The 26,743-nt window shown below is 40.4% G+C and overlaps 2 protein-coding genes across 3 annotated transcripts; one reads left to right on the top strand and one right to left on the bottom strand.

Annotated features, from left to right (window-relative positions):
- Nucleotides 1-2,520: 2,520 nt before the first annotated feature.
- Nucleotides 2,521-5,498, bottom strand: mrpl22 (mitochondrial ribosomal protein L22). The gene is made up of 7 exons (XM_073479515.1): nucleotides 5,450-5,498; nucleotides 5,309-5,351; nucleotides 4,748-4,883; nucleotides 4,386-4,451; nucleotides 3,751-3,828; nucleotides 3,492-3,561; nucleotides 2,521-2,836 (listed from the first exon to the last, which is right to left on the bottom strand). The coding sequence occupies exons 1-7, from the start codon at nucleotides 5,472-5,474 to the stop codon at nucleotides 2,628-2,630; spliced, it is 627 nt and encodes a 208-aa protein (XP_073335616.1). The 5' UTR covers nucleotides 5,475-5,498; the 3' UTR covers nucleotides 2,521-2,627.
- A 265-nt stretch (nucleotides 5,499-5,763) lies between these two features.
- gemin5 (gem (nuclear organelle) associated protein 5) lies at nucleotides 5,764-26,298 on the top strand. 2 transcript variants are annotated; one of them, XM_073478872.1, is made up of 28 exons: nucleotides 5,764-6,008; nucleotides 7,315-7,469; nucleotides 8,755-8,936; nucleotides 9,222-9,373; nucleotides 9,550-9,651; nucleotides 9,973-10,105; nucleotides 10,254-10,419; nucleotides 10,681-10,893; nucleotides 11,524-11,609; nucleotides 12,185-12,267; nucleotides 13,124-13,260; nucleotides 13,813-13,886; nucleotides 14,345-14,526; nucleotides 14,753-14,892; nucleotides 15,086-15,257; nucleotides 15,341-15,544; nucleotides 15,639-15,695; nucleotides 15,791-15,910; nucleotides 19,229-19,324; nucleotides 19,577-19,714; nucleotides 19,936-20,083; nucleotides 20,278-20,397; nucleotides 20,490-20,700; nucleotides 20,902-21,168; nucleotides 21,264-21,426; nucleotides 24,888-25,374; nucleotides 25,531-25,618; nucleotides 26,050-26,298. In XM_073478872.1, exons 1-28 carry the CDS (start codon nucleotides 5,867-5,869, stop codon nucleotides 26,212-26,214), a joined length of 4,383 nt encoding a protein of 1,460 aa, XP_073334973.1. In that variant the 5' UTR covers nucleotides 5,764-5,866; the 3' UTR covers nucleotides 26,215-26,298. The 2 variants fall into 2 exon arrangements, with proteins under 2 accessions (XP_073334973.1, XP_073334974.1); XM_073478873.1 differs by having other exon boundaries at nucleotides 5,786-6,008; nucleotides 9,553-9,651.
- The last annotated feature ends 445 nt before the right edge of the window (nucleotides 26,299-26,743 follow it).

The raw sequence follows: 26,743 nt of genomic DNA, 5'->3' as shown, positions 1-26,743 counted from the left end.
GTGTCTGTAAATTGAATATAATAAATATTCCATCAAATGTTTCCTGCATGTTTGTGTTTTTTGTCTCTTGGCTCCTAGTCTTCCTCTGTGAGCACAGTCAGGCAGTGAAAGTTTTAGGAAAAAGGGGAAGAATGAAAACAGGAGAAAGATGAAGCCTTTTTGCTCTTTTCAGAAGTCGGTGCTGCTTTGTGCTGTGGGACCGATCCGGCCTCCAACCTGAGATTGAGGGCACTTGTCTGCTGAAATTGGGGCCAGCAGATGGCATTTTATTTGAAAATACTCTCAAAGCTGCTCAGAGCTGACAAGGGCTTTGGGGGAAGGTGGTGACAGACAGATACACGAGCTGGATCACTCACATCAGGAACAGGAAACTAAAGGCCAATTAGGAACAGCAGAGAGTGAAGCAACACTGAGACACTGTGACCTTTAGAAAATACAAATTTCCAAAGACGACATGTTTTCATGTCTCTTCCTCTGAGGATGTTTCCCTTCCCTCTAAATTCAATTTATTAGCAGAATTACAGATAATAATGATGACAGGGAGGCTGAGAAATTCAAAAGAGAATGCAAATAATAAATAGATGAGGACATGAAAGACACCACGTTCAGTGAACATAATTACATCCTGCAGTCTTAGATAAGAAAGCAAGGACAACAAAAAGCACAAGTGAGTTACAAAAGTAAATGAATAACAAACTTACATGTCTGTCCTCAAAATATAGACAAATATTCAAAAGATAGTGTGATGTGTGGTTGAACATGAAGGAAATTTTCTGTCAAACCCTTTTTTAAATTCACAAAAAGTGTTTTTAAAATGAGGCTCCTGTGAAATCTCATTTTAAAAACATAAAGTTCTTCCTCTTCCTGACAGACTGAAACCTCCTGGCAAAGCCAATAACTTCCAGCTTATCTTTCCTGTGTTTCATAAAGGCACTGAGGCAGCTTTGAGGGTGTCTGCGGGCCAGTTTCTCATAGAGCTGTGGTCCAAGTGAAAGGATGAAGAACAGTGAAGCTGACAGGTCTGTACTCAGGGGAGGAGTTGTGGTGACTGCTGTCACACTAACATGATGAGCAGAGCCATCACAGTGAAGCCGCCACACTATGACAGACTCATATTTAAGGCTCTATTTTCATGTGGCTGTGCAGCACAACAACACTGATGTTTTTCCTGAGGTGTGCTGGGATGTGTTATTTGCTTTGGTGACTTACTGTGTGCTGCAGTAGGGCGGTGTGGTGGAGCGGTGGCAGACTGAGGGCCAGGGGCGGAGAAAATAAAAAGGGGCACCGACCCCACCACATGCAGGGTCACCAGCGTGCAGGAAGCCATGAAATGTTTGGAGTGAAATAGTTCAAAACCAGGTTAAAGTGTATAAGAATGTGACTCAGTTAAAAATATAACTACTGCACAAGCCACCATCCGTCAAACATCTAAAAATGGCATTTTGGAATTATTGAATTATGTGCAGAATATGCTGCAATATAGAGTCAGAATTGAGAACACACCTTTTGATATATCTTTGAATGATTTCACAATTCGACACAGGTCATTATATTGATTGCTGTGGCAAAGGCGCTCAACAGGTAGCTCCTTCAGATTCTGTTACATTTTTGTTTGTTAACTTATTTTTTCGGCTTTATTGCTGAAGAAACCATGTTTTGGATTAAGAGCAGCAGACTTTGAGCGATCACTTCCAACGGCATCTTCGACCATCCAGCCTGACCAGGATGGAGCCGTGCTAATCCAGCGTAGATTTAAGGCTGCTCCTGGATAACGTCTGGCCGCCGGAAAATGAAAAGAGTAAAATGGGACTCAGACTGGCTACACAATGCGAAATCAAAGTGTGTTGTGCCCACATCTTTACAGAGACCCGTCTCCACCACGACATCCAGGATCAAGCTGTTGGACTCGACAGGCGGACCTTTTTCCAAGCCGACAGGGCGCAGGACTATAGTAGGACGTGGAGAGGTGGACAGTGTTTCCCAGATGTAAAATTTTTAATGTGATATGTGACCATATTATCATCACCATCGTGTTACTGCTGTTTACATACACCCCAATGCAAATTGAAAAAATGCACTGTATATATATATGTATGAATAACTATATATGTTCTATGTTTGTGTAGCATGAAGGAATTTACAAACTGTCATTTCGTTATACAACCCTCTGTTATATAATGACAAATAAATCACCTTGATAAACAATATGTTATGTGAAGTAGCCTATATTTTCCAGGATTGGGTAGTTTTAGCGTAAACTGTTATCTCCAAATGCACATTGGCAGCGGTGCAAACAAAAAGGATTAAGCTGGTATTGATTGTCTACACTTGTCGATGTTTACCTGCTTTCTGTGATGTACTGAACCTCCTCTACCAGCAGCAGACCTTCCTAACCGCCCTTTCTTAAACAGGAGAGGGCTTCATGATCTGTGTCTGAAGTAGGTATCGCTTTTTTAGAAACTGCATCATTGGCTGCAGTCAAAATTTATTTCCAAATAAGACAAAAAATAAGCAACGCTATAAGATCTTTGTATCAATTAAGTCATTGTTTTTATTTACAAATGTCAAATGAGACACACAAAGACATCACAAAAACGTACATGTGAAATATGATCCTCTCAGATGGTCTACAGGCTGTGGATGATGGTTCTGTTCTTGAGGTTCTGGACGTACTCTTTGGCCTGGTCAAAGCTCGTCTTCTCCACCGTTTTGGGCGGCGAGCCCTCCACCAGCTTGACAAAGTAGTGACAGTAAACCTTGTCCATGATGCCCAACCTACCGCGGCCGTGGTAACGGATCCGCTTCAGGTACTGCCCTTTGCCTGAGTAGGACTCAGCTGCAGGAGGAGAGACAGGAGGGGACAGTGTGTGATTAAAGAGGGGATGAGATAAAAAGAGAGAGAGTGATAATGTACATAATAACTCATTTAATTTGTAAAAGGTGCCTTTGAATAAAAACTGCCCCAAAAAACAAAGATTGGGCAGAATTTAGGCTTATCTGTAATAACACCTGAAACTCCACGTAAATTACTCACTCTGCACGTCGTCTGAACTCAAAAGAAATCTACTGCTTTAAAAAAAATCATTACCTACTTCCCCTCCTACTGAAGGTCATTTTCCCCCCTCTGAAATTTATTCTCCGGCTTTTGGCACAACGGCTGACAGCATGCGATGACTAATGTGAGATTTTAGTAGTTTTGAAAGCTGAAGTTTGTCATAGTCTGAGAAACATTCAAGTCTACATATTCAAATAAATACTGCATCCTTCAATAATATATCTTTGATATCAAAACACACGAACTGTTATTACCTCTAGCAACAGTCTCGTCTTTCATTCTGTGATTTCCTGTTAGTTAGCTGGATTTCACAAAGATCAGTCAATAAAAACTGCTTCATGCCGATGTGTCGTGAGGCAACAAAAACACAACCAGCTCCGAATACTTTGCCATCCAGCTGCAGGTTTTATTGTGTTAATAATGTGCAGACACTTACCTACATATAAGTTGGATTTGTACTCTACATTGTGATTTTTGACCGCCATCTCCTGGGCTTCCAGAAGAACCTGAAGAAGCAGGCAAACACAGAGCTGCTACATCAGTACTGTACATACACTTGTACTGCATAGGTGCTGTGCAACAAATACACAACAACTCAATGAATAAACCATGAGCAGTGAAAATGGGAACATTATAATCATACAGGAATTTGATAAACATTTATTTGTGACTGTGGTGAACATGCCGCTTCGAACCTCTTTCATGATCTTCGCCCCTTTCTTGTCGTTGAACTCCAGCTGTGCAACAGCCTCATCGATGCTCATCCCTCGGATCTGTGAAGGAGAGCAAACAAAGTTAATGTTTCTCTAAGGGTGTTGCATGTTTTCATCATCCTGACAAAAATGTGCCTTCTCTTACAATGTTTAGAAATAATTTCAAAACATTGCTTGTTCCTTGGCCAATAGACCGAATTGTCAATTGTCTTTAAACTTTAAAAATATCCTGCTAACTGACAGACAACAAACAAGCATGAAAAATCAACAGGACATAAAACACTCTCACTTCAGCTAAAGAGTCATTTAAAAAAAATTCAATAAAAACAATACATTGTGGCACGCTCAAGTGTGATTTTCCTTGTCTAACAATTGTTCAGATATGAGGGATCATATTTAAAATGATTAAGCCACTTAAAGTGCTCACATATGATCTATCACCAAGGTGGCACATCAAAACTGAAAGAGATGCACTCTGCCTCGCATAACTGTACCACAGGAATGCAACTGTAGTCAGGAAAACAGCAACATTATGTATACGACAGAGGTGAGTAGTGCAAAACACCTCACTAAATGGGAGACATTTGGTTCACTGACACTGAGGAGAAAGGTCTCACCATTTTGGCCAGGTACCACATCTTGTCTTTGCTGTACTTAATCTGCCTCCTGCTGTGATGGACCTCCTAAAGAAAAGAAACAATAAAGTGTGCAGAAGTTTATATCACAAAAAAGACTTTGTTGAAGAGATATGGAAATGAACGGTCGCTTTCCTCAAACATATACTGTATATATACATAACTTTACATATATAACTGTGTGCCTTGCAAAAAGGCACAAAGAAAGGCACAAACTCTAAAATATCACACTCCATGAAAAGGACTTTAAATAAACTCAGTAAATCAACTCAGTTGCAGGTGTTGCCTGACCAGGACATCCTGTCACTCTGCACTTCATAATAAAAACAAGCAGATAGACCCACTGCTGGTCTGGGGGGCTCGTCTGGTAGCTGAGGTGGATACACTGTTTTGTTCCTCCTCTCCCAGTTCTTTGACTCCAGTGACGCGCTGGTGTGGAGACATGACAGCTGCTGAGGACCACCACCCAGAACCTGTAGCCTGGATAGACGTTTAGCAAAGAGGAGGAAAGACATGTAATTACATTTGCAATCATGTGTGACCCATCTCACTGTCTGTTCTAAGTTCAGCCCTCTGGAGGGAGCTGCAGGTCTCTGCTCACCCCCAAAAACAAATTATACTGAACAGAAAATAACTTACACCAAAGTAAATTGAATTTAAAGTCTAAAAATGAAGTCTTGTTAATGTGGAAACCTCTGGAAACGTGTCCATATGACTGATAAATACATTTTTGACCTTTTAACTGAACAAATTAGCATTACATTGGTAGATCATAGAAACTGACAGCATTTAGGTGAAATGGTTTGCACTGAGATGAGATTGGTTAAGGTTAGCTAACATTAGAGCAGTCCACATACATTTGTCCTTCTGCAGAGGCAGTGATACCGTAATATCGATGTACTTACCTCGCAAATAAGCCCCCAGATATATTCCTAATAAAGGCGACACCTGAAAAACACACATTGATCCGTTTAAACATCGTCAGCTGACAGAATTAATGTCAATTAATGTCAATTTTGTGGTTATTTAGGCTGCATTTCTCTTACCACGTCCTGTCATTGCAGCCGCCATTTTGCATTTTTACGACACTACTGCGCTCGGTTTACGGTCGTAATGTTTACAGCGTTCATATAGAAACTTGTTTAGTTGTTTGTCGTCTTTTTTTTTTTTTTTTTTTACCTATTTAACATCTTAATTTTGGCTATATATTTTTATTTTTAAATTATCTTTACATTAATATGTAAATTCAGTTAAAAAAAAATGTATTTTGAGAAAGCGAACTCGTCATGTTTCGACCCAACTAGGATTCCGTAGTCGACACCGGCAGGATTTACGACAGCACGCTGGTCGTACGGCCGGTAGTGTAGTCGCTACGACAGTAATGGTAACATGTGAGAAGTTTGAGTTTGCCTAATGAGACTTAACTTTAAAGATTTGATAAACTTCACAGTGTCCGAGGCGCCATGCACGACAGGTCGCTTCCCGCCTCTCCCAACTGGTACTGCTCCCGCTGCAGTGACGTCAGCAGGAGCGGTTTACTGGGCGTCGGAGCCAAAAACATCATCTTCTTGATTGACGTGTCTGCATCCTCCTGCAGGGTCGTAGGTGAGTCTGCTGCCCGTGTTACACATTATACACACACACATTGTACACTGTGGTGCTTTAAGGTTCAAAATGATGTTACACACAAGCAAAAGTCACGTTTGTGTCTAAATCGAGCTGCTCAGATCAGCTCAGGTGTGATGATTACACCTACCTGGACTCGTGTAGTGAAGGAAAAACAGGTATCTGATCATCTGGATGGGTAAATGATTGGTTGATTAAAGCAGTGAAGCAATCACAGTAAAGCCAGATGAATCTGAGCTGTGCAGCTTAAAGATCTACTCAAGTTCAAGTTGCAGTAACAAGAGAAACAGCCCCTTTTTATCTGTTTTTCATCTGTCAACAGAGAACATTTACTAGTACCAGATTTCAGTTGTAAGGCTGCTATTTCCAGTTTTATATTAGAGCTATATCACTGTAGACGGATGAATATCAAAGAAAAAAAGGCAATCTGAAGGCATTTTATTGTGAAAGAGGGAGTTTCAGACAGTTAAAGGGGTGTTCCAGCAATCAACGCAACTGAATTTAAACACAAATGGATCTCCAAAAACTGTAGGTACTACAATTCCCATAATGCAACTCTATCGCTCCCACACCTAGGTTGCAACACAGGCTTTCGGTGATGAATTGACCCTCCTAACCCTGATGACATCGCAAAAGGGGCTGCAAGATATTATCAAACTGATATTTCTGCGATATGAAAAATACAGTTATTTTCACCGGTTTACTTCAGTAGCTCAACAGAGGCTCAGCATAGGATCATTTGGTGGAAATCACCATGGTTACAACCGCAGAGAGACTACTGAGTGAAAACATAGTGAATATTTATCAAGTGCTGCAATGATAACATTCAGCTTCAATGCCACAAACACACACACAAAAAAACCACATCTGAAATGTGACAGAGCTGATTAATTTTTTCTCTTGATGAATCATTTGGCCTGTTAAATATCAGAAGACAGCAAGAAATGCCAGTTATAATTCCCACAGCACAAGTTTATGTATTCAGATCGCTAAAATATAATCGGTTATCTATCATACGACAAAGACAAGTGTCAAATCCGTTTGGCATTTTTGCTTGATCAAATGACAGAAACAATTAATCGGGTAGTAAAAATCGTTCTAATCTATTAAATCTATTCAGTTTTAGTTTGTTGCCCTTAAAATGTCTTCAGTTTGCGAGTGTGAGTATTCAGAGCTCAAATCATCCTCCCAAATTTGAGAGACATCAGTGGCCCTTTCCTCAGTTTTGTGGCTTTTTTCTACCTTTGCTTATGATGAAATCCAACTCTCTCTCTCTGTGCTTCAGGCGAGCTCGCTGGCCATCGAGACCTGGTGTCAGGCTTCTCTTTCTGTCAGCACGCAGGGCAGGGTCACATCTGTGTCAGCTCCTCCAATGATGGGAGTATTCGCTTCTGGGACTCGGACAACAAGGTCCTCATAAAGGAACATGCAGCTCATCAGGTGGGTGTCGACTGTCTTGTGTTGTTGCATCGTTGCAACAGGAATAGTGTGTACTTCCAACATGTTGGCGTCCCCTGCAGGCTGCAGTCAGCTCTGCACAAGCAGCAAAGGATGAGCAGGAGTAAGATTTCTCATTTTTGAAGACGAAGCAGTCTTTCTCCTCTCGTCAGATTTATATAAGTGATGATGCAGATAGATGTCACTGTCACACGCACTGTAGAGAGAAAGTTAACCACCTGAGCTCGACACTTTTCACTCTGCAGGCAGACAAACAGCACAGATTTGTGCAGTCGGCTTCAGACTCAAAGCCACTCCTCTACAGCAATTCAGCGACTCCCTCGAGGGCGTTTTTGAAACAGTTGTCAAGGTCAGGGAGGGCATTGCTTATTTACTTTCCATTATTTGCTTCAAATGATGCCTCCGGGGTATAATTTTTCTGTGGTTTGATCTGAAAAATAAAAGCCACAGACTCGCAGAATGTTTAGGCTTTCATCTCTGAGAACAGATTCAGGCCTCAAATACGTCTGAATATCTTTCCATAAATAAGCACAACAGTGTAAATGAGTTGTGAATGACGCATAAAACAGATATATCAGATATACCGCAAATCCTTTTGGGCTACAACTGTCGATTATTTTCTTTATCAATTATTCTAGACTCTTCATTTACAGTCATAAATGACAAAAAAGCAGGAAATCCTCAAATTTAAGAAGCTGCAACCAGCAAATGTTTGACAGTTTTGCTGGAACATGACTGAAACCAGGGCTGAGCAATGTGGTAAAAAATAAATCATATTGCAGTTATTTTGCCAGATATTACTGATGTCATATCATTTTCACAATTTTCATTTTCAGGGGAAAATAGAAAAATCACAATTATGCGACATTTGTTGGAGTCGGTGCCAAACAAACATGTTTTCTTACATCTGTAGAACAAGAGTTATAGGCCACACCTGACGTACACTACTTCGATACAATGCTGTTTTTTCACACATTTGTTTCTGTCATTTGGATGTTTACCTTCGGCCATATTGTGAGTATTTGTTCAGCTCTAACTAATACAATGAATTGATCATCAGAATAGTAATTAATTTTCTTTTGATTGACTAATCGTTGCAGCTCTAGGAAGCATTTTCACATCTAAAACATAAAAATAAAATAAATAAAAAAACAGCTTTTTTCCTTCCACTTGATTTCTTGTTGATGGTAGAACAGCCCTGTGAACTGTATTTGACTTCCATGTATCAACCGAATGTCACTACAGTTGTTTTTTTCTATACACACAGACCCCCGTGGCAGCGGTGCACTGGTCTCAGGTGGATAAAAACCTGGTGGTGTCTGGAGATGAGAAGGGCGTCGTGGTCTGTCACTGGTTCAACACGGGAGACACCGCCAGCTTCTTTCCCGAGCCCAGGACCATCTTCTGCCTCACCTGCTCCCCTCACACCTGGAGCACTGTGGCTGTGGGGTGAGAAGACCACACAGAGTCCAGTTCAGTCTGCTGGATCACAACTCTAAACATGGTTGTCTGTAAACAAAGTGCAGGAATTGAAAGATTAAAACACTGGTGTTCAGCTGGATTTAGTTTGGTTGTTAACCGAGACTGTAATCATCTTTTACTCCGAAAATCTTACATATGTTCTGTTTTATGAATACGAGGGATTAGGGTCGGACAACATGAAGTTAAGCCAAATTCAAACTATATAGAATGTAAATATCAGATTGTGACAGTGCTGTTATTATTCTGTCTCAGGTACAAAGATGGGATGATCGTGCTGATCGATTTGAGTAAGAAAGGCGAGGTGATCCACCGTCTCCGTGGACACGATGATGAGATTCACTCGCTGGCGTGGTCGTGGCTGGTCGGCGAGGACGCCCTCTACAGCAGACCTGAGGACAGTGAAGGTAGCTGTATGCACTCACTTTATAAAAACAGCAGCCCTGCATTTAATTAATATTTCTAGGTGCAGTAGTATTTTTAAATAAAAGGCATTATAACATTTTGATAGGAAAAAATGCTGTCGAAGCTAATGTAATGATGAAAAATCTATATGATATGTGGATTTTTTTTTTACATCCAGTAGCCAGCAGTGGTGCGCCTGCTGGAGATGGGAAGGGCTGCTATCTTGCGTCTGGGAGCAAAGACCAGACGGTGAGGATCTGGAGCTCAGCTAAGGGAAAAAGTAAGTGGTTTTTGTTATTAATTTAAGGGTCAGCGTCCAGGAAAAAAAGTGCAATATATAGAAATTCTGAATGTATTTTAGGCTCAAATTAGAGTTTCATTGCACAAATGTAGGTTTTCCAATTCAAAAATGGACTCCTGGTTAAATTAGAGTGGAAAAAAGGGCTTTAAAATCTTTAAAAAATATACATTTATCAAGGTAAAACCTATGAAAAAGCAGCTCAGACCCACAGAGAACAGAAACCTCACTGCTGATGGAACCTGATGATCTTGTGTAATCCTCTATGTCTCCTCGTCTCCTCTTGTCTGCTGCCCTCTGCAGGTGTGATGACTCTGAAGCTGCCATATGTGAAGAAAAGAGGCTCTGCAGTCGACCCTGGCGTCAAAGAGAGACTCTGGCTCCATGTCCACTGGCCCAGGGGACGACCGACACAACTCGTGTCCAGCTGCTTCAGGTATACACAGAGTTTAGTTGGTTTCAGTACACTATGAAAATCATATTCAGGATCATGCCAGAGTTGCCAGTTATCCTCTAATCTCAGAGCAGTTACTGTATAAGTATGCTTAGTTTATTTGAATATACATTTGTGTGTGTGTGTCCAGTGGTGAGTTGGTGATGTGGGACTTGACCAGGACCGGGAAGCAGAGGTGGACTCTGTTTGGGACGTCTTCAGAGGGTCAGAACCACAACAGGATCGTATTCAACATGAGTTCAGTCCTGCTGCAGGACGACAGAGAGCTGCTCATCAGCACCTCCATGGACAGAGAGGTGGGTCAGCTGTCTCCGGTCGGACACATTGTGGAAAGTGTTGGCTTTATTAATAATCACACTCACATGGAATCACCGGAGTTTATTTATTCGACAGAGTTTTGTGACCTTGTGTCCTGCCTGGTTTTTGGGGCTTGGGTCAGGCCGGGCTTGACATTAGCAGCAGTTTTAACCTTGCTTGTTCTGCTGTCAACAGCTGTCTGACTCATTGGAGGAGTGGTGTATTTGCAAATAATCCTGTCTTGACTTTTTATCCTCCAGATTAAGTGCTGGGACCTGGCCTCTCTGGACTGCTGCTGGACCCTGCCCACCCTGGGCGGTTTCGTTTACGCCCTGACCTTCTCTCCTGTGGGCACAGGGTGTCTGGCGCTGGGCGTGGGCGACAACATGATCCGGGTGTGGAACACACTGACCACCCAGAACCAGTATGACACCAGGTCCTTCTGGCAGGGCATCAAGTCCAAGGTCACAGCGGTAAGATGTTTGTCATATTAAAATATGAACTTTAATTTTTCACCAGAGTTACAGGATGCAACAAAGCTTTTATCAAAATTGTTTTGGGAACAATAATTCCCAGTTCTGGTTGATGGTGTTGGACCAATAATACGTGCAGAATTTAATAAATAGTTGTGTTTCATATAGTCGGTATGAAATGTATGAGGAGCTTTCAGAACACTGAGACAAAGAAACAAAGAGGACATTTTTCTGCTGTCTAAATGTCTAAGTTTTTAATAAAATCCTCCACTGAGCTGCTGATAAGACCAAACACACAAACTCCTATCAGCCACTCGCAGCTGCACAACTCAAGAGCGACATTTGTAAACTTTCTATGATTCAGCTGTGATTTATCGGTTGAGAATATCCTTTAATTTTTCACTGAAATCTTCAAACCTTCATCCTGGCTCCGGCTGGTGACAATGGCTGAGTGATATCAAGCATCTAATGAAGCTTGCAGCCCTATCTTGTGCAGAGGATCATTATTATTATGAAGCATCCTCCATTTTTATCAACCGCCCATAATCATTTCAGAAACTGTTACATGTCACAAAAAGCAGCACTTTAGATGTGATTAAATGCATTAAGAGCCTTTTTCATCCTCTGCAGCTGGCGTGGCACCCAAAAAAAGAAGGATCCTTGTCTTTTGGAACAGATGATGGTAAAGTCGGTATCTACGAGGTCTTCTCAAACAAGTAAGAGTTATTATAAGTTTTTGTTTGCTTCAATCTGCGTACATTAAGTGATGTAATCATTTCAAATACTGTCCACACATACACCTTCACTTTAGTTTCATACGTTAAAGTTTTTAACCCATGACAGTTCCTTTATGTCCAACTGAAATTAAATAGTTTTTTTTGTTTCTGCAGCGTTAAACCTCTGCGACAGAAATGATGCATATAACCACTCAAATCATTTCATTTTAAACTGCATTATTGGCTGACAGTGACACTGACAGCCCGACCAGAGACTTGAAACCACATGAGTTAATAGTTGGCTGAGATGTAACTTGAGTTAACAATCAAACCCCACAGGGAACTTAAAAAATGACTGGGAACTTCAAAAAGGGATGACTGCTGTGATTTTATTGGACTTTGAGTTTGCAGACTTTCCTGAAAGTCATGAAGTTTTTTTTTTTTTTTTTTTTTGTTGCTGGCTGCCCTGTGGACTCTTCTCATAGTCCCCTCGAGGCCCTTGAGTCCCATTTTCCTGCAGCTGTGTACGTCAGCTCTTCCTGACTGGGCATTTGTTCTGCTTCATCTCCTCCCAGGCCTCCTCAGATATCGAGCTCCTATCACCGAAAAACGGTGTACACGTTGGCCTGGGGACCCCCGGTCCCCCCGATGTCATTTGGTAAGTTCCTAATGAACTCTTAGCAACTGCCGCTGTTTGCTCCGAACGCTCTGACCCAGCAAAAATGCCAGCGGTGGGGTGCCCAAAACCAGCAAGTCAGCTGAAAAGCCCGTTTGTAATTGAATGAGCTGAGAGAACACTTACTGCTCACCTCCACCCGCTGGGGAAAAATCAAGACGTAAGAAGTTATCGTTACCAGCTGTCGGCAGGCGACATTTTGATTAACGAATCAGTCACTTGGCTTCGAAGCCGTAAACATAATTGTTGCCATGCCAACAACCTGGTGATGCCTGCTAAACGAGCAAAAGGAGCCACTAGAGGATTTCTGTGATCTTATTGGTTCAGATGATCAGAATGATCTACAGGAGGTGTGCAGAGGAAATCGAGACCAGCTGCTGGCTCCGTCTCTAGATACCTCAAGACTGTCAGCTGTCACCCTCCTTTTAGTTCTTTACATTTAAATGTAGTGCTGGGTTTAAAAAAATGATTTTCCGATTCCAATCGAATTTCATTTGATGATCTGATCTTCTAATATATGCCTGACAGGGTCTGAAATAAACACCCGTAAAGAGCCAAAGGCAGGCAGCTTTTTCGTTTGGCAAGCAAGTCTTGAAAGCCAATCCAGCTTGTACTCTGAAACCCTGTGGATGTCTAATTTAAAAATGTATTATGGGTAAAATGTTGATCAGGAGTTATAGGAGCCAAAGGTTGTAATTAAGTCTGTCATGCTAGAATACCAATGCAAGGGTTGATGTACACGCCTTTTATTAGGGAAATGTTGGGACACTGTTGGTATTAACTGCAAAACCAAAAGATTTTTAAAACTCTGGTTTTCTATTCTGTGTGTAACGTTCAGGTGCCGCAGGAGGAAAGCAATCCTTCAGCCTGTACAGTTGCGCCGGCGAAGGCACCATCCTTCAGCACGATCCGTCGAGGCTGAGCGGCGAAGCTTCCGACATCGACAAGCTGATCAGAGACACCAACAGCATCAAGGTGGGCGGGATGATGTGATGATGATGTAATGTGTCATGTAGTTGAGTTTTAAGTACATGCCACTTCAAGTGGGTTAAATTGAGATTGTAAAAACTGGATGAAATGTGCACACAGGGGACCGGTCGTGATCTACTTTCAAATGGGTGCAAATATTTCTTTAATGTCTGAACATTTTTAATGACATAAAATCACATTTTCATCGAGTCTTAAGGCTGAATAAGACGCTCACAACTGAGTGCTACTGACTTGTAACCTGAAAGCAAAGAACTTATTTTTGCTGCTGACACAACGAGGGGCAGTAAAACCATCTTACATCCATGCACAGACTTTTTCTGTTAACCTGGATCACCTGCCAGTCACAGTCAAACCTGACTGCACACCTCCAGTTGGACAACAAATTCACATAAGAAGTGTAGACTTGATGTTCTCTGTGTCGGAGCGTTAATGGAGCAGATATCACGGCCGGCTGTGACAGTTTGTTCCACGTTTGCTGCTGAATGTAAATGCAGGAGATTTGAATAGGTCATGAAGGTGAGCTCTGCTTCCCAACAGCACAAGCTGTCTCCGCACACCGACCTCAGCTGGAAGCCAGATGGGAAAGTGGTTGCCATCGGCAACGAGGACGGGTGAGTGAACGGCCGGGCCTGACCCGCCTCATCATAGACCGTAAGCCTGTGGAGTCCAGTGACAGCGTGTAGTCTTCAGGCTACAGAATAATGGATGTGGTTCTGTGTGAACTGTTGAACTCGACCAACTCATTCTGAGTTTATGAGTGTGTCTCACACTGTCTCATCATCATCTTATTAATTGTACTGAGAGACACAACTGTCTGTTACATTTTGAACTGAAGTTCTGTTCGACGACATGTTTATGACACTATGTGTGTGTAGTGATGAACTCACAAAGAATGAAGTCTCCCTATAAGCTTCTCTAAGGTCATCACTTTGGTTTACAGCAGGCAAATTAGCTTTTTGGTTCACTGACAACACTCTCAACAGCCTCAAGTCCACTAAAGTCCCTCCAATTGATGTTGTCGTGTTCCTTTTTATTTTGAATACGTCTGACCACACGCTGTCTGCTGCAGGTGTATTGAAGTGTATCAGGCTCCCAGTCTGAAGCTGCTGTGCAGCATCCAGCAACATCACAAGATCATCAACACGTTGCGGTGGCATCATGACCACAGCTCTCCACCAGAGCTGCACTGCCTCCTGGCCTCGGGCTCCAGCAACGCCATCGTCTACGTGCACGACCTCCGCTCCATCATAGGTGGGAGGAGACCTCAGACATGTTGTATTATGTATTATATTGTGTTTATTATTACTGTGATAATGATTCACTGCAGTTAATTACATGAATGACGGACTAAATCGGAGGAGAAGCAGAATAAGGGAATGTTAGTTCACCGCTACATGTCAGTGACTTGCAGTAGTTACTCTGGGAGGAACATTACATCTTGGATGTATGTTGACATGAGTGTTTTCCTGTTGCACAGAGAATCCTCCAGAAAGCCCCGTGGTGTTGACGGAGCCTCATCGCAGGCTGTGTGGTCATACAGCTAAAATCACCGGCATGGCCTGGAGTCCACACCACGACGCCCGGCTGGTCACCACCTCGTATGATGGCACAGCCCAGGTCAGTACCAGAGAGCATCATGGGTATAAAACCAGGATAATGTTCCAGTCAGTCTGAATCAACCCAGAAACTCATGAGTGGAATTGTTTTTTACTTCCTTTTAATATATTTGAATTCCTTGTTTTCCTTTCTGACTGAATCTAAATCAAATGTCATTTGGAGTTATGTTCCTGCATGTTTTTGTTCGGGTCAGGTGTGGGACGTGCTGCAGGAGGAGGCTCTCTCTAACTACCGGGGTCACATCGGTTATCTGCTGTGCGTGGACTGGTCGCCCGTCGACCCAGACGTGATCTGGACCGGAGGGAAGGACTTCACCTTGCAGGAGTGGAGAGTCTCCAAACAAGAGTTTACAAAGCCGCCTAAAGGTAAACACCTGTCTTCGCAGCACTGTTGAAACACCCAGAACCACATCTTTCCAGCAGTGACGCTCACAAGCTTCTCTTCTCAGGGAAAAAGATGATGGAGCTAAAGGACAAGATGAAGTCCACTCCTAAGCAGAAGAAGAAGAACAAGAAGCCACCAGGGGCCGGAGGAGCTGCACCGCTAGAGATGAACGGAGAGCCAGTTATAGGACAGAAGGCAGCGAAAGAACAGGAGCTGTCTGAGGATGAGGAAGATGAAGTCAGCTCAACGAACAGTTCTGTACCAACAGGTAACAGAGTACAAAACAAATGCTGTTACAGATTTGAAACACGTCAGATTGTTGGGAACTTTGAAGCCGACCTGATTCTTACATTTTGTTTTAGCCACTTCTGAGACGCAAAGGAAATCCTCTGCTGCCATAAAGAGCAAAGACAAAACAGGTACAGACTTCAACTTTAGTTTAATGCATTTTTGAAATTATGTGTTTGCATTTTATTGTGTGTAGCTGTATGGTTTTGTCCGTTTGTGTCTCCAGACTTGCTGAAGAAGAAGAAGCCTCGCTCCATGCTGCCCATCAGTACCTCCATGGACCATCGGCCCAAAGAGGATCTGCTGCAAGACTGCATCAATCTGGCCTCTGTCAAACACAGCAAGGGTGAGAGAGAAGTTCTACTGCTACAGAGGAGGTTGTTTCACTTTGTTTGCTCAGGGATTGTAACGCAGAGGCAGTGATCCATTTTCTAAGTCCGATCTGTTTTCTCTTTCTCTGTGTTCTTGACTGGTGGGAAAAAAAAAGGTTTGGTCAGTCCACCTGCGAAAAAAAACAAACAGGAAAAAAAACATTTTCTGTGTGAAACTGAGTGGAAAAAAGCCACTTCCCCACTAGATTTCCCACATGATTTTTTTCTCCTTAAAAATGATTTTCACTCTGATTCATATGTGGAAAAAAATTCCTTTTTTCACTTAGTTTCACTAAAGAAAACAAAAGTTAGTTTACTCCTGAGTTTTTGTTTTTTTACCTCATGAGTGAAACTGAGTGGGGGAAAAAAAAAAAAAAAAAAAAGTTTTTCTCCTTCCAAAACTTTTTCTCTCCCGCTTGGTTTCACACATGAAAAAAAAAAATCCTCATGCAAAAAAAAGTTTTTGTCCTGCAATTTTTTTTTTCACTCTTGAAAAAAATGTTTGTTTTTTTTCTTTTGGAAGTTTATTTCCTCGTGTGAACTTGATTTAAAAAAAAAAAAAAAAAAAAAATTCAGGAGGAAAAACTTTTTTTTGCAGAATTTTTTTTATGCTCTTCTTTGTGGGAGAGAAAAAGCTTTGGCAGGAGAAACATTTTTTTTTTTGCATGGAGAAGGTAAAACTCCCCTGGAAGAGAACATGAATGCTTTTAGTCCCATTTAGAGAATGGGTAGTGGTGCACTTCAGCCTTTTGTGGTCAAAATCAGTGTTAAAACTGTTTTTTCTCCTGCCAAAACCTTTATGAAAAAAACCCCAAAAAACTGGCCTTACAAAAAAAAACCTCCAAAAAATGTTTATTTTATTCTTTTTCATGAATGAAAAAAAAATTCTCCTGAAACCAAGTTTTTTTTGTTTTGTTTTTTTTTTTGCATGGAGAAATTCCTATTTAGAACAGGGGTAGTGGTGATCTTCAGCTTTTCAGCGTTGGCACGAGACAATTTTCTTTCCTCCTGGCAAAACATTCACTCGTTTCTCCTGAATGAAGAAGAAAAAAATTCTCCTTAAATTTTGGTGTGAAAAAAAGGAAAAGGAGGAAAAGAAAAATAATCACGTGTGAAAACGAGTGCGGAGAAAATAATTCTCCTGAAATTGAATCTGTATTTTTTTTTTCTCCTTAAAATGTTTTTCACTCTGTTTCATACATGGAAATAAAACAAAATGTCCCGAATTGTTTCACACTTGGAAAACAATTTTCCAAGTGTGAAACTGAAGGCAGGAGAATTTTTTTTTTTTTTTTTTTGCAGGGAGAAGTTTCAACTCCCCTGAAAGAGAACATGAATGCTTTTAGTCCTGTTTTAGGTAAACGGGTTGTGGTGCACTTGTGGTCAAAATCAATATTACAAAACATTTTTTTTCTCCTGCCGAAAATGTCATGGAAAAAACAGTCTCCTGAAATAAAAAATAAATAAATAAAACTCCAGAAAATGTTTAATCTTTTTCACGCATGAAAAAGAGAATTCTCCTGAAATTTCTTTTTAACTCCATGTCTGAAACCGAGTGGGGAAAAAAAGCTTTGGCAGGAGAGAAAAACAATTATTTTTGTGAGGTTTATAAGGTTTTTCTCTTTTTTTTTTTTAGCACAGAGAAATTCCTATTTAGGACATGGTCAGTGGTGCACTTCAGCTTTTCAGATTCAACTTCAGCACAAGACAATTTTCTTTCCTCCTGGCAAAAACTTTCACTAATCTCTCCTGAATGAAGAAAAAAAAGTTTCTCCTGAGTTTTTTTTCTCCTTAAATTTTTTTTCTCTGTTTTGATACATGGAAATAAAACAAAATCTCCTGATTTTTTTTTATTTTTTTTTTTATTTATTTTTTGGCACAGAGAAGTTAAAACTACCCTACTTAATAGGACTAAAAGCATTCATGTTCTCTCATGAATGCTTTTAGTCCTATTTTAGGTAAACGGGTTGTGGTGCACTTGTGGTCAAAATCAATATTACAAAACATTTTTTTTCTCCTGCTGAAAATGTCGTGGAAAAAACAGTCTCCTGAAATAAAAAATAAATAAATAAAACTCCAGAAAATGTTTAATCTTTTTCACGCATGAAAAAGAAAATTCTCCCGAAATTTCTTTTTAACTCCATGTCTGAAACCGAGTGGGGAAAAAAAGCTTTGGCAGGAGAGAAAAACAATTATTTTTGTGAGGTTTATAAGGTTTTTCTCTTTTTTTTTTTTTTAGCACAGAGAAATTCCTATTTAGGACATGGTCAGTGGTGCACTTCAGCTTTTCAGATTCAACTTCAGCACAAGACAATTTTCTTTCCTCCTGGCAAAAACTTTCACTAATCTCTCCTGAACGAAGAAAAAAAAGGTCTCCTGAGTTTTTTTTCTCCTTAATTTTTTTCCTCTGTTTAATACATGGAAATAAAACAAAATCTCCTGATTTTTTTTTTTTTTCAAAGTAAAGGAGTAAAAGAAAAAAAATGTTTTGCTGGATAATTTATGTTTTTATGTGTGAAACTGAGTGGGAGAGGAAAAGCTGTGAAGCTTTATTTATTTATTTATTTATTTATTTATTTATTTTTTGGCACAGAGAAGTTAAAACTACCCTGGAAGAGAACATGAATGCTTTTAGTCCTGTTAAGTAAATTGGTAGTGGTGCACTTGAGTATTACTAAACAATCTTTTTTTTCTCCTGCTTATTTGTCTTTAATATTTCTTTTTTACTGTCATACATGAGAAAAAATTCTCCTGAAAATGTTTTTCACAAAAAAAATCACAAATTCACAAAATCTCGTGAAAGATCTTTTTACGTTTCATGCATGGAAAAAATAATTTACTGAACTTTTGTTTCACTTGTTTCATTCATCTCATCTCAATCTCAAAAACTCATCTTTTTTTTTCGACATGTGAAATCTCAGGGAAAAGAATGAAGAAATTTTTTTTTTTTCATGTGTGAAAACAATTTGAGAAAAATAGTTTTGGCTGGAGAAAAAAAACTTTATTTTTTTATTTTGCTTTTTGCACGGAGCAATTAAAACTCCCCTGGTAGAGAACATACATGCTTTGAGTCTTATTTAGGGTAGAGGTGCACAAAACATTGTATTTTCTCCTGCCTGAATTTGTTTTCACTCTGTTACACACGTGGAAAACAAATTCGAAAAAAAATAAATAAATAATAAAATCTCATGAAAATGTTTTTCCACTTGGTTTCACACATTTTTTTTTCTCTCCTAAAATGTTTCCATGTGGGCTGGCTTGTTTACTGAACTGTGTGTGTGTGTGTTTTGCAGCGCCCCCTGCAGGCTGTGTCCCAGGCCAGGGAGAGCACATCCATCTGGGCCTGTTCTCTGACAGACAGGCTCTGTATCGCATGTTTGAGGCAGAAGGTATGTTGGAATAATGGCTGTTCACTGTGATTAACACAGAAGAGTTAATGAAATGTATTCACGTCCATCAGGGATCATTTTCTGTTGTTTAATGGGCAGATTAACAAAGTAAAGTTTCACAAGTTTAATTAAAGTGAGCACATAATTACACATTTAAGATACACTGAACATGATGCACAGTTATTTCCAGATTTAAACGCTTCACATGTCGTGTCAGTGACGTCAGTGTTTCTGCTGTGTCTCGTTCTTCAGAGGAGGCTCACGTGGAGGCCGGTCACTTCGACTCTGTCGTGTACCTGCGGCTGTGGAGCGGAGACCTGGAGGGGGCGCTGCAGCTCGCCACAGAAAGAGGAGAGCTGAACGACCACCTGCTCTCAGTCGCTCCTATGGGTACGTCTCTAATGCTGACGTACGAGACAAACCCGGCCAAATAAACCCAAGAAATACAACATGGATCAGTGGTTGTGGATGTGAAGATAATGTGGCGCTGCATTCATGTTTAAATGATGAAAAACAACAGTCGCAGTTTTGAAGGTTCATTTATTTGTCGTTCAACAAAACGGGGTTTTATTTTCTACATCAGAATAATACTTGTGTGTTTCCTCCTCCAGCCGGGTTCGAGGTGTGGAGCCGGACGGTGGAGGCCTTCGTCAAGCAGCTGTGTCTGCAGGAGCAGTACCTGAAGGCAGCGTCCCACCTGCTGTCAGTCAACAAGCTGTACGAGGCCGTCGACCTGCTGCGCTCGCACAAACTCTACAGGTTCACTCTTTAATCATCATTTACTCTTGATCACATCCCCAAACCGTGTTTTACAAAGCTCGCTTGTTGTGCTACGAAAAGGATTGTAACATCAATACTTTTTATTTTTAAATGTCATGATGAGCTCGACATGGCTTTTGTTTTCAGTGTTTCTTTATATGTTAACAGAATCCATGTGTGTGTTTTATGTTCAGGGAGGCCATCGCTCTTGTCAAAGCCAGACTGCCAGCAGACGATCCCGTCCTGAAGGAGCTGTACACCTGCTGGGCCGCCGTGCTGGAGAAGGACGGACATTTCTCTGCAGCTGCTAAATGGTGAGAGCTGGAAGGATTAATGAAACGGTTATCATTTTTACAAACACGTCATTTAAACTCGTCCTGTTTCTTTTACCCTCCTCGTCTTCCAGTTACCTGGCTGCTGGTGCCAGTTTCGACGCTGCTAAAGTCATCGCCAGGAAGAGTGACGTCTCCTCGCTGAGGACGGCAGCCAGTCTAGCGAGAATCTCGGGAGAGGTCGCTCTGGCTCAGTCGCTGGCACTGAGGTGTGCTAAAGACCTGGCCGCTGCTCTGGACTGGGTCGGAGCCGGGGAGGTCCTGAGCTCACAGGAGAGCCTGCTGGTCAGTGACAAAAACATTTCTGCAGCACGAATAATGTTGATTGTTTGCAACCTAAGACTGCCAGAAATGTTGGGAATTATTGCACAATGCTGACTATTAAAGCATCATCAGAATGTACTGTGTGGGACCGGTCTAAAGTCTGAAATCATCTGCGTTTTATCGATCATCAGAGAAATAAAGTCTAGTTTCAACCCTCTTCAGGTCCACAGGCTGCACCTCTGCGTCGCCGAGCTGCTGGCTGCGATGCTGGCGGACCCTCAGGTTGAATCTCAGTCCTGCGTGTCCAGTCACCCGTGGGTGTCTCGGGGTGAGCGGGACATCTGCCTCCAGGACCGAGTGAGAGACGTGTGGGAGCAGCAGTTTGGGGTTTCACAGAAGTCAGAAGGACACCGCAGCGTCGGCGCTCTTCTGCAGGAGCTGAAGTCTGCAGAGAGTCCAACACCCACCCCTAATGTTCCTCTGAGACAGGTGACCGTCCTCAGACTGCTTTCTGGTGCCTTGAGAAGTGACTCATAATTCAGAGCAGAGATCTAAATGTTTTCTTAACTAACTTTGGTCTTCAGGTCCAGCTGTATTCATCCCTCCATATGACGCGTGCTGTGTTGAGCTGGTTGATGGACGATGAGGGGCAGCTGATGAAGGAGCTGTGGAAGACGGTGGCCTGGTTCAGAGATGCCGGACACCCCAGTGTCTCTGCAGAGCTCTGCAGGCTGCTGTTTCCTGACGGTACGTCTGTCTGTCAAGTGTAGATGTTGACTGGTGAACTATTCCTTTTAAAGTCACTTTTCTGGCATTAATCAGACAGTTATTGGCTCAATGTGTCAGTGTGTAATTTAAGTTAAAATGGAGTCATCAAGCTTCAGCATCCTGAAGATTTGTGTTTTGGTTGATTTGGCGACACCCTGTGGTGACTGGTGATACGACTGTTTACATCCCAGGATTCATTTGTAACCACACACACACACACACAGGTGTGAAACAAACGTACTGAACCATTTCACCAAAGTTTAAATATTTATGTGTTTGGAAAACTTAATCAACAGCAGCTGATATTCGATTTTATCAAGTCTTAAGAAATTAAATAATAATAACAGACTTAAAAATTTGCTGCGTTTCTGTTTTACTACAAAACAAATGGAACTTTATTATTTCAGGAGAAGTATTTTCTCCTGAAATTCTCTTTACCCCGTTTCACACATCAAATGTTCCTCCTATCTTTTTCACCTGGTTTCAAACATGAAAAACAAACTTTTCTCCTGAATTTGTTTTAAATCAGTTTCACACATGAAAAACATTCATTCCCCTCCTGATTTTTTCCCCAGTTCTTTTTCACACAATGTTTTTTTTTTGAGAATTTTGAGAAACTTTTTTAAATTTTTGAAACTGAGTGGGGAAAAAAAAAGTTTGGGTGGGAATATTTTTGTTTCACACATGAAAAAAAATGTTCCTGAAATTTTTTAAAATCTGTTTCAGAAATTCAGAAGAATATTTTTTTTTATTTTTCACAGAGAAAAAAAAAGGAAATTTAAAAAAAACCCGCAGGACATTTTTCCCAACATTTCTCAAGAGTCGAAAAACATTTCAGGAGAATTTCTTTTCATGTGTGAAACGGAACGAAAAAAGTTTTCTTTTTCTCCTGAATGTTTTTTAAAAAAGTTTCACACATGAATAACGTTTGTCTCAGTTTCACACATGGAAAAAAAAATTCCAAATATTTTCTCTTCCACTCATTTTGACACATATGTCAAAAAATCTCCTGAAACTTTTCTGCGAAAGAAATTTTTTTTCTTTTGAAATCTTTGTTCACTCCATTTCACAAATAGAAAAAAAACAATTTCCCACTCTTTCACACAAAATGAAATGACAAAGTGTGAAACCAATAGAAAAAAGAGTTTTATTGGGAGAAATCAGTTTTAAAATCAGTTTCGCCTCCTGATTTTTCTTTTTCACACATGAAAAAAAAATCTCCTGAAATATTTTTTTTTCTTCCACTCGCTACTCGAAAAAAACAACAATTCAGTGGTAAAACAAATCCGGAGGTGGTGGGAGAATTTTCTTTTTCTCTTGAAATTTGTTTTTCACTCGGTGTCACATGAAAATATAAATTCAGAAGAACATTTTTTTTTATTTTTCACAGAGTGAAAGAAGAAAAAGGAACTTAGAAAGATTATTATGGCAAGACTTTTTTCCCACCAGTTATCAAGAGTAAAAAAAAAGAGGAGAATTTTTTTTTTCATGTGTGAAACAACAAAAAAAACATTTTTTTCTCTATTCCGCGACTGATTTTTGTCCCAGGCCTTCACTCTTTTTTTTTTTTCATGTGTGAAAACATTTCAGGAGAATTTTGAGAAACTTTTTGAAATTTGTAAAACTGAGTGAAAAAAAGTTTTGATGGGAACATTTTTTTTCTGTTTCTTGAATTTTTTTTAAACTTTGTTTCAAACATGAAAAAAACTGTTTCTTCTGAAATCTTTTTAAAATCTGTTTTGCACATGAAAAACATTAGTTTGGCCTCCTGATCATTTTTTTCCCACTCAGTTTCACACAGAAAAAAAAATTCTCCTGAAACTTTCTTTGTGTGTGTGTGTGTGTGTGTGTGTGTGTGTGTGTGTGTGTGTGTGTCAGAGAGTAACTGAGTGGGAAAAAAAATTCTGGTGGAAGAAATGTTTTATTTCTTGAAATCTTTTTTCACATGGTTTCACAATTTTGTTTCATTCATTTGTTTTTTCCCAGTCCTTTCTCACTCAGTGTTTTTTTTTCATGTGTGAAAACATTTCAGGAGAATTTTGAGAAACTTTTGAAATTGTGAAAAAAAAGTTTTAGTGGGAACATTTTTTTTCTTGAAATATTTTTTTTACTTTGTTTCACACATGAATTAAAAAAACTTTTCTCCTGAAGTTTTTTAAATCAGTTTTGCACATGAAAAACATTTGTTTCGCCTCCTGACTTTTTTTTCACAGTTTCACACATGGAAAAAAGATTCTCCTGAAATATTTTTACCTCTGCTCGTTTTGACACATTTGGAAAAAACAATTTCTCCTAAAACTTTTCATTCATTTTTTTGTGTGAAAACAAAGTTTTGGTGAAAGAATTTTTTTTTCTAACTTTTTTTAGAAATTTTTTTCATTCCCCTCCTGATTTTTCTTCCGGTCTTTTTCACTATGTATCTTTTCTTTCATGTGTGAAAAAATTTCAGGAGAATTTTTGTCAAAACGAATGAAAAAGAGTTTGGGTGGGAGAAATAATTTTTTTCTTGACATCTTTTTTTAATCAGTTTCTCACACAGACATTTCTTTCGTCTCCTGACGTTTCTTGGACATGGAAATAAAAATCTCTTGAAATAATTTTTTGTTTCTGAGGTGGTGGGAGAATTTTCTTTTTTTTCTTGAAATTTGTTTTTCACTCGATTTCATACATGAAAAAAAAATTCTGAACATTTTTTATTTTTCACAGTAAATTTTTTTTTTCTTTTTCATGAGTGAAACAGAGCGAGAAAATATTTTTAAAAAATAATTGGTGGGAGAACATGTTTTTTTTCACGAAAGTTTTTTTCACTCGGTGTCACACATGACAAAAAAGTTTTTTTTCATGAGTGGAAAAAAATTAGTGACAAAGAAAATTCCACACATGAAAAAAATAATCAGAAGAAAATATTTTTATTTTTCGGAAGTGGAAAAAAAAGAGGAACTTTAGGAAAAGATCATCCTGGCAAGACTTTTTTCCACCAGTTCTCAAGTCATCAACACAGCAGAGAAAACAGTTTAAATCAGACTTAGAAAATGGATGAATAGAAAAAAGATATCTTCACCTGCCCCTCAGGGCTTCCGTAACCATGTGATGTTTATCTTCAACTATTTCTTCCTGTTTTAAAGACTAAACAATTATTTGATGAGTCAACAGATTAAAGATATAATATGTAACATTTCTGCATTAAAATGGCTAAAAACAACCTCACGTTAGTGCTTACATCATCCCAAATGTTTCCAACAATGTTCAAACTGTAATTTTCCTCAAGGTAACGGTGCGTTTCAGTTGGTCATCTTGGTTTATCAATGAAAACAACAACTCCCATGATCCCACGCTACTTTACGACGTCTTCTCACTAAGCCTTTTGTTTTCATTGCTTGAGGGTAACTACAGATGTCACACAGCTGTTCTAAAGCTTTTCTCTGTCTCTCTTTCTTCAGCTGACGTGAGAGTTTTTTCAAGGAAACATCCCAAAACACTTGATCACACAGAAGAAGAAGCCAAAGCCGCTGCCACCAGTCTGCAGGCTTTTATCAGCTACCAGCACCTGTATGAACACTGGTGGAGGAGCTCCACCCGGATCACGAACGGATCAGCAGCTGACTCCAGTCCTGCAGACGAGCTGAAGGAAGAAGTGGTGAACGGAGTAATATCAGAGTCAGAAGAGAGCGTCTGCCCGGCGACCAGGCGGTTTGATAAACTGGACTTTGATGCGTCTCTGCTTCTGTCTGAGCGTCACGCTGCCTGTCAGGCCATCCAGAGGTCAGTGAAGGAGGTCCAGGAGCGGCTGGCAGCCATGGTGGTGCAGCACAGCAGAGCCCAGGAAGGGAAGCTCGACTCTGGGGAGAAAGAGACTGACGGTCCCACACAGATCTCCACGACCACAGAGTCATCAGACAGCCAGAGGTCTGCTGATGCTGGCCGACGGTGAGGACAGCTTTATTGATTTCATTTTGTGATGTTTGGGTTTGAAGCCACTGATATCGGTCGTTCAGAGGACTTGATATGTCTTTCAAAACCACACGCTCGTCCTGTCACATCCTGGATGATCGTTCACTGAAGCCTCTGTTTTCTCTCCGTCAGGCCCGAGGATCAGGACACTCTGCTGTCTTTGTCTTCCAAGATGTCAGAACACCAGAAACAGCTGGCTGACCTGCCCGACACAATCAAGGTAATACTCCCTACACGACACATACAGTATGAGATAACAGAAGGCGAGCAGGGCAGCTTCTCATGAATTCAACTTCAGAAGACCTATTCACAGGGGAGGAGTATAACCACGGGACCTCGTGTTTGTGTTTCATGAGGCTCATTTGCCGTATTTAAAGAAATATAACCCCATTAATGGAGTGTTATTTTAAAATATTAAGAGTTGAAAGGATCTATTATCTAATGGGTCACTATTAAAAGTAAAAGATTCAGGAGTGACATTTACTGAAAGGGCTGACTTGTCGTACTTGCAGCAGACTCCTGAAGGGTTCAAGTTTCTGGCAGTTTGAAGTGGTCGAGCTTTTGTTAAGAGCCAACCTCACGCTGCCGACACCAGATTTCACCTGATCAGTGCTACAGAACAATTACATTCTTGTCTGTGTTCCCTCTCAGATGTTTCCTCACCCAGACGTTGTGGAGTGCTGCCTGGTCCTCCTGCACGTCAGCAAGGCTTCACCCTCCGTCCCCGAGTCCCTCCAACAAGAGGCCAAAGATCTCCTCCGCAAATACGCAACCAGCCCCGCCGTCCTCAAAGCCTCCCAACAATTCCTCACCTGAATCTTTCATCAGTGCAATGAACTGAAAGCACTTCCACTGTACAGCTTTTTGTTGAATTAAAAAAACTTTGGTTATGAAATAATGAACAAATATCCTGCGTCTGTTTGAGTCCACATACAAAAGAGCCTGAGGGGAGGCTCAGACTGATTTCTGTTGAGATGCAGAACCTGGAGCAGGATTCACTTTTTACTTTAATTCAGGTTACATCTGAGTGAAGTGCCTGTTGTTGCTATGGAAGGATTCCTGTTTAAGAGCTCCTTGATAATAAATATTAGCCACAGTGCCTGTCTGGGCCACCATAAAGATATGCTACAAAAACGGGGGGAAAAAAACCCTGAAAACAGACATTTTGCCTGATAAAAAGTTCATTATTTTCTGCAATAGTTGGTTTATTTTTCTGTCAGTTACTCTACTTTTTAAGTCTCATGGATTAGAGTTTCCAGATGACCTGACATTAATCTTTTTCAACATAAATATTGAACAAGCTGTGTGTCGTGTACGGCTCGTAAAAAAGATCAAATCCTTAACG

This window comes from Pagrus major, chromosome 13, assembly GCF_040436345.1.
Source record: "Pagrus major chromosome 13, Pma_NU_1.0".
Classification (NCBI taxonomy): domain Eukaryota; kingdom Metazoa; phylum Chordata; class Actinopteri; order Spariformes; family Sparidae; genus Pagrus; species Pagrus major.
The sequence above is the reverse complement of the archived record's forward strand: the minus strand, read 5'-3'. Positions and strand labels throughout refer to the sequence as shown.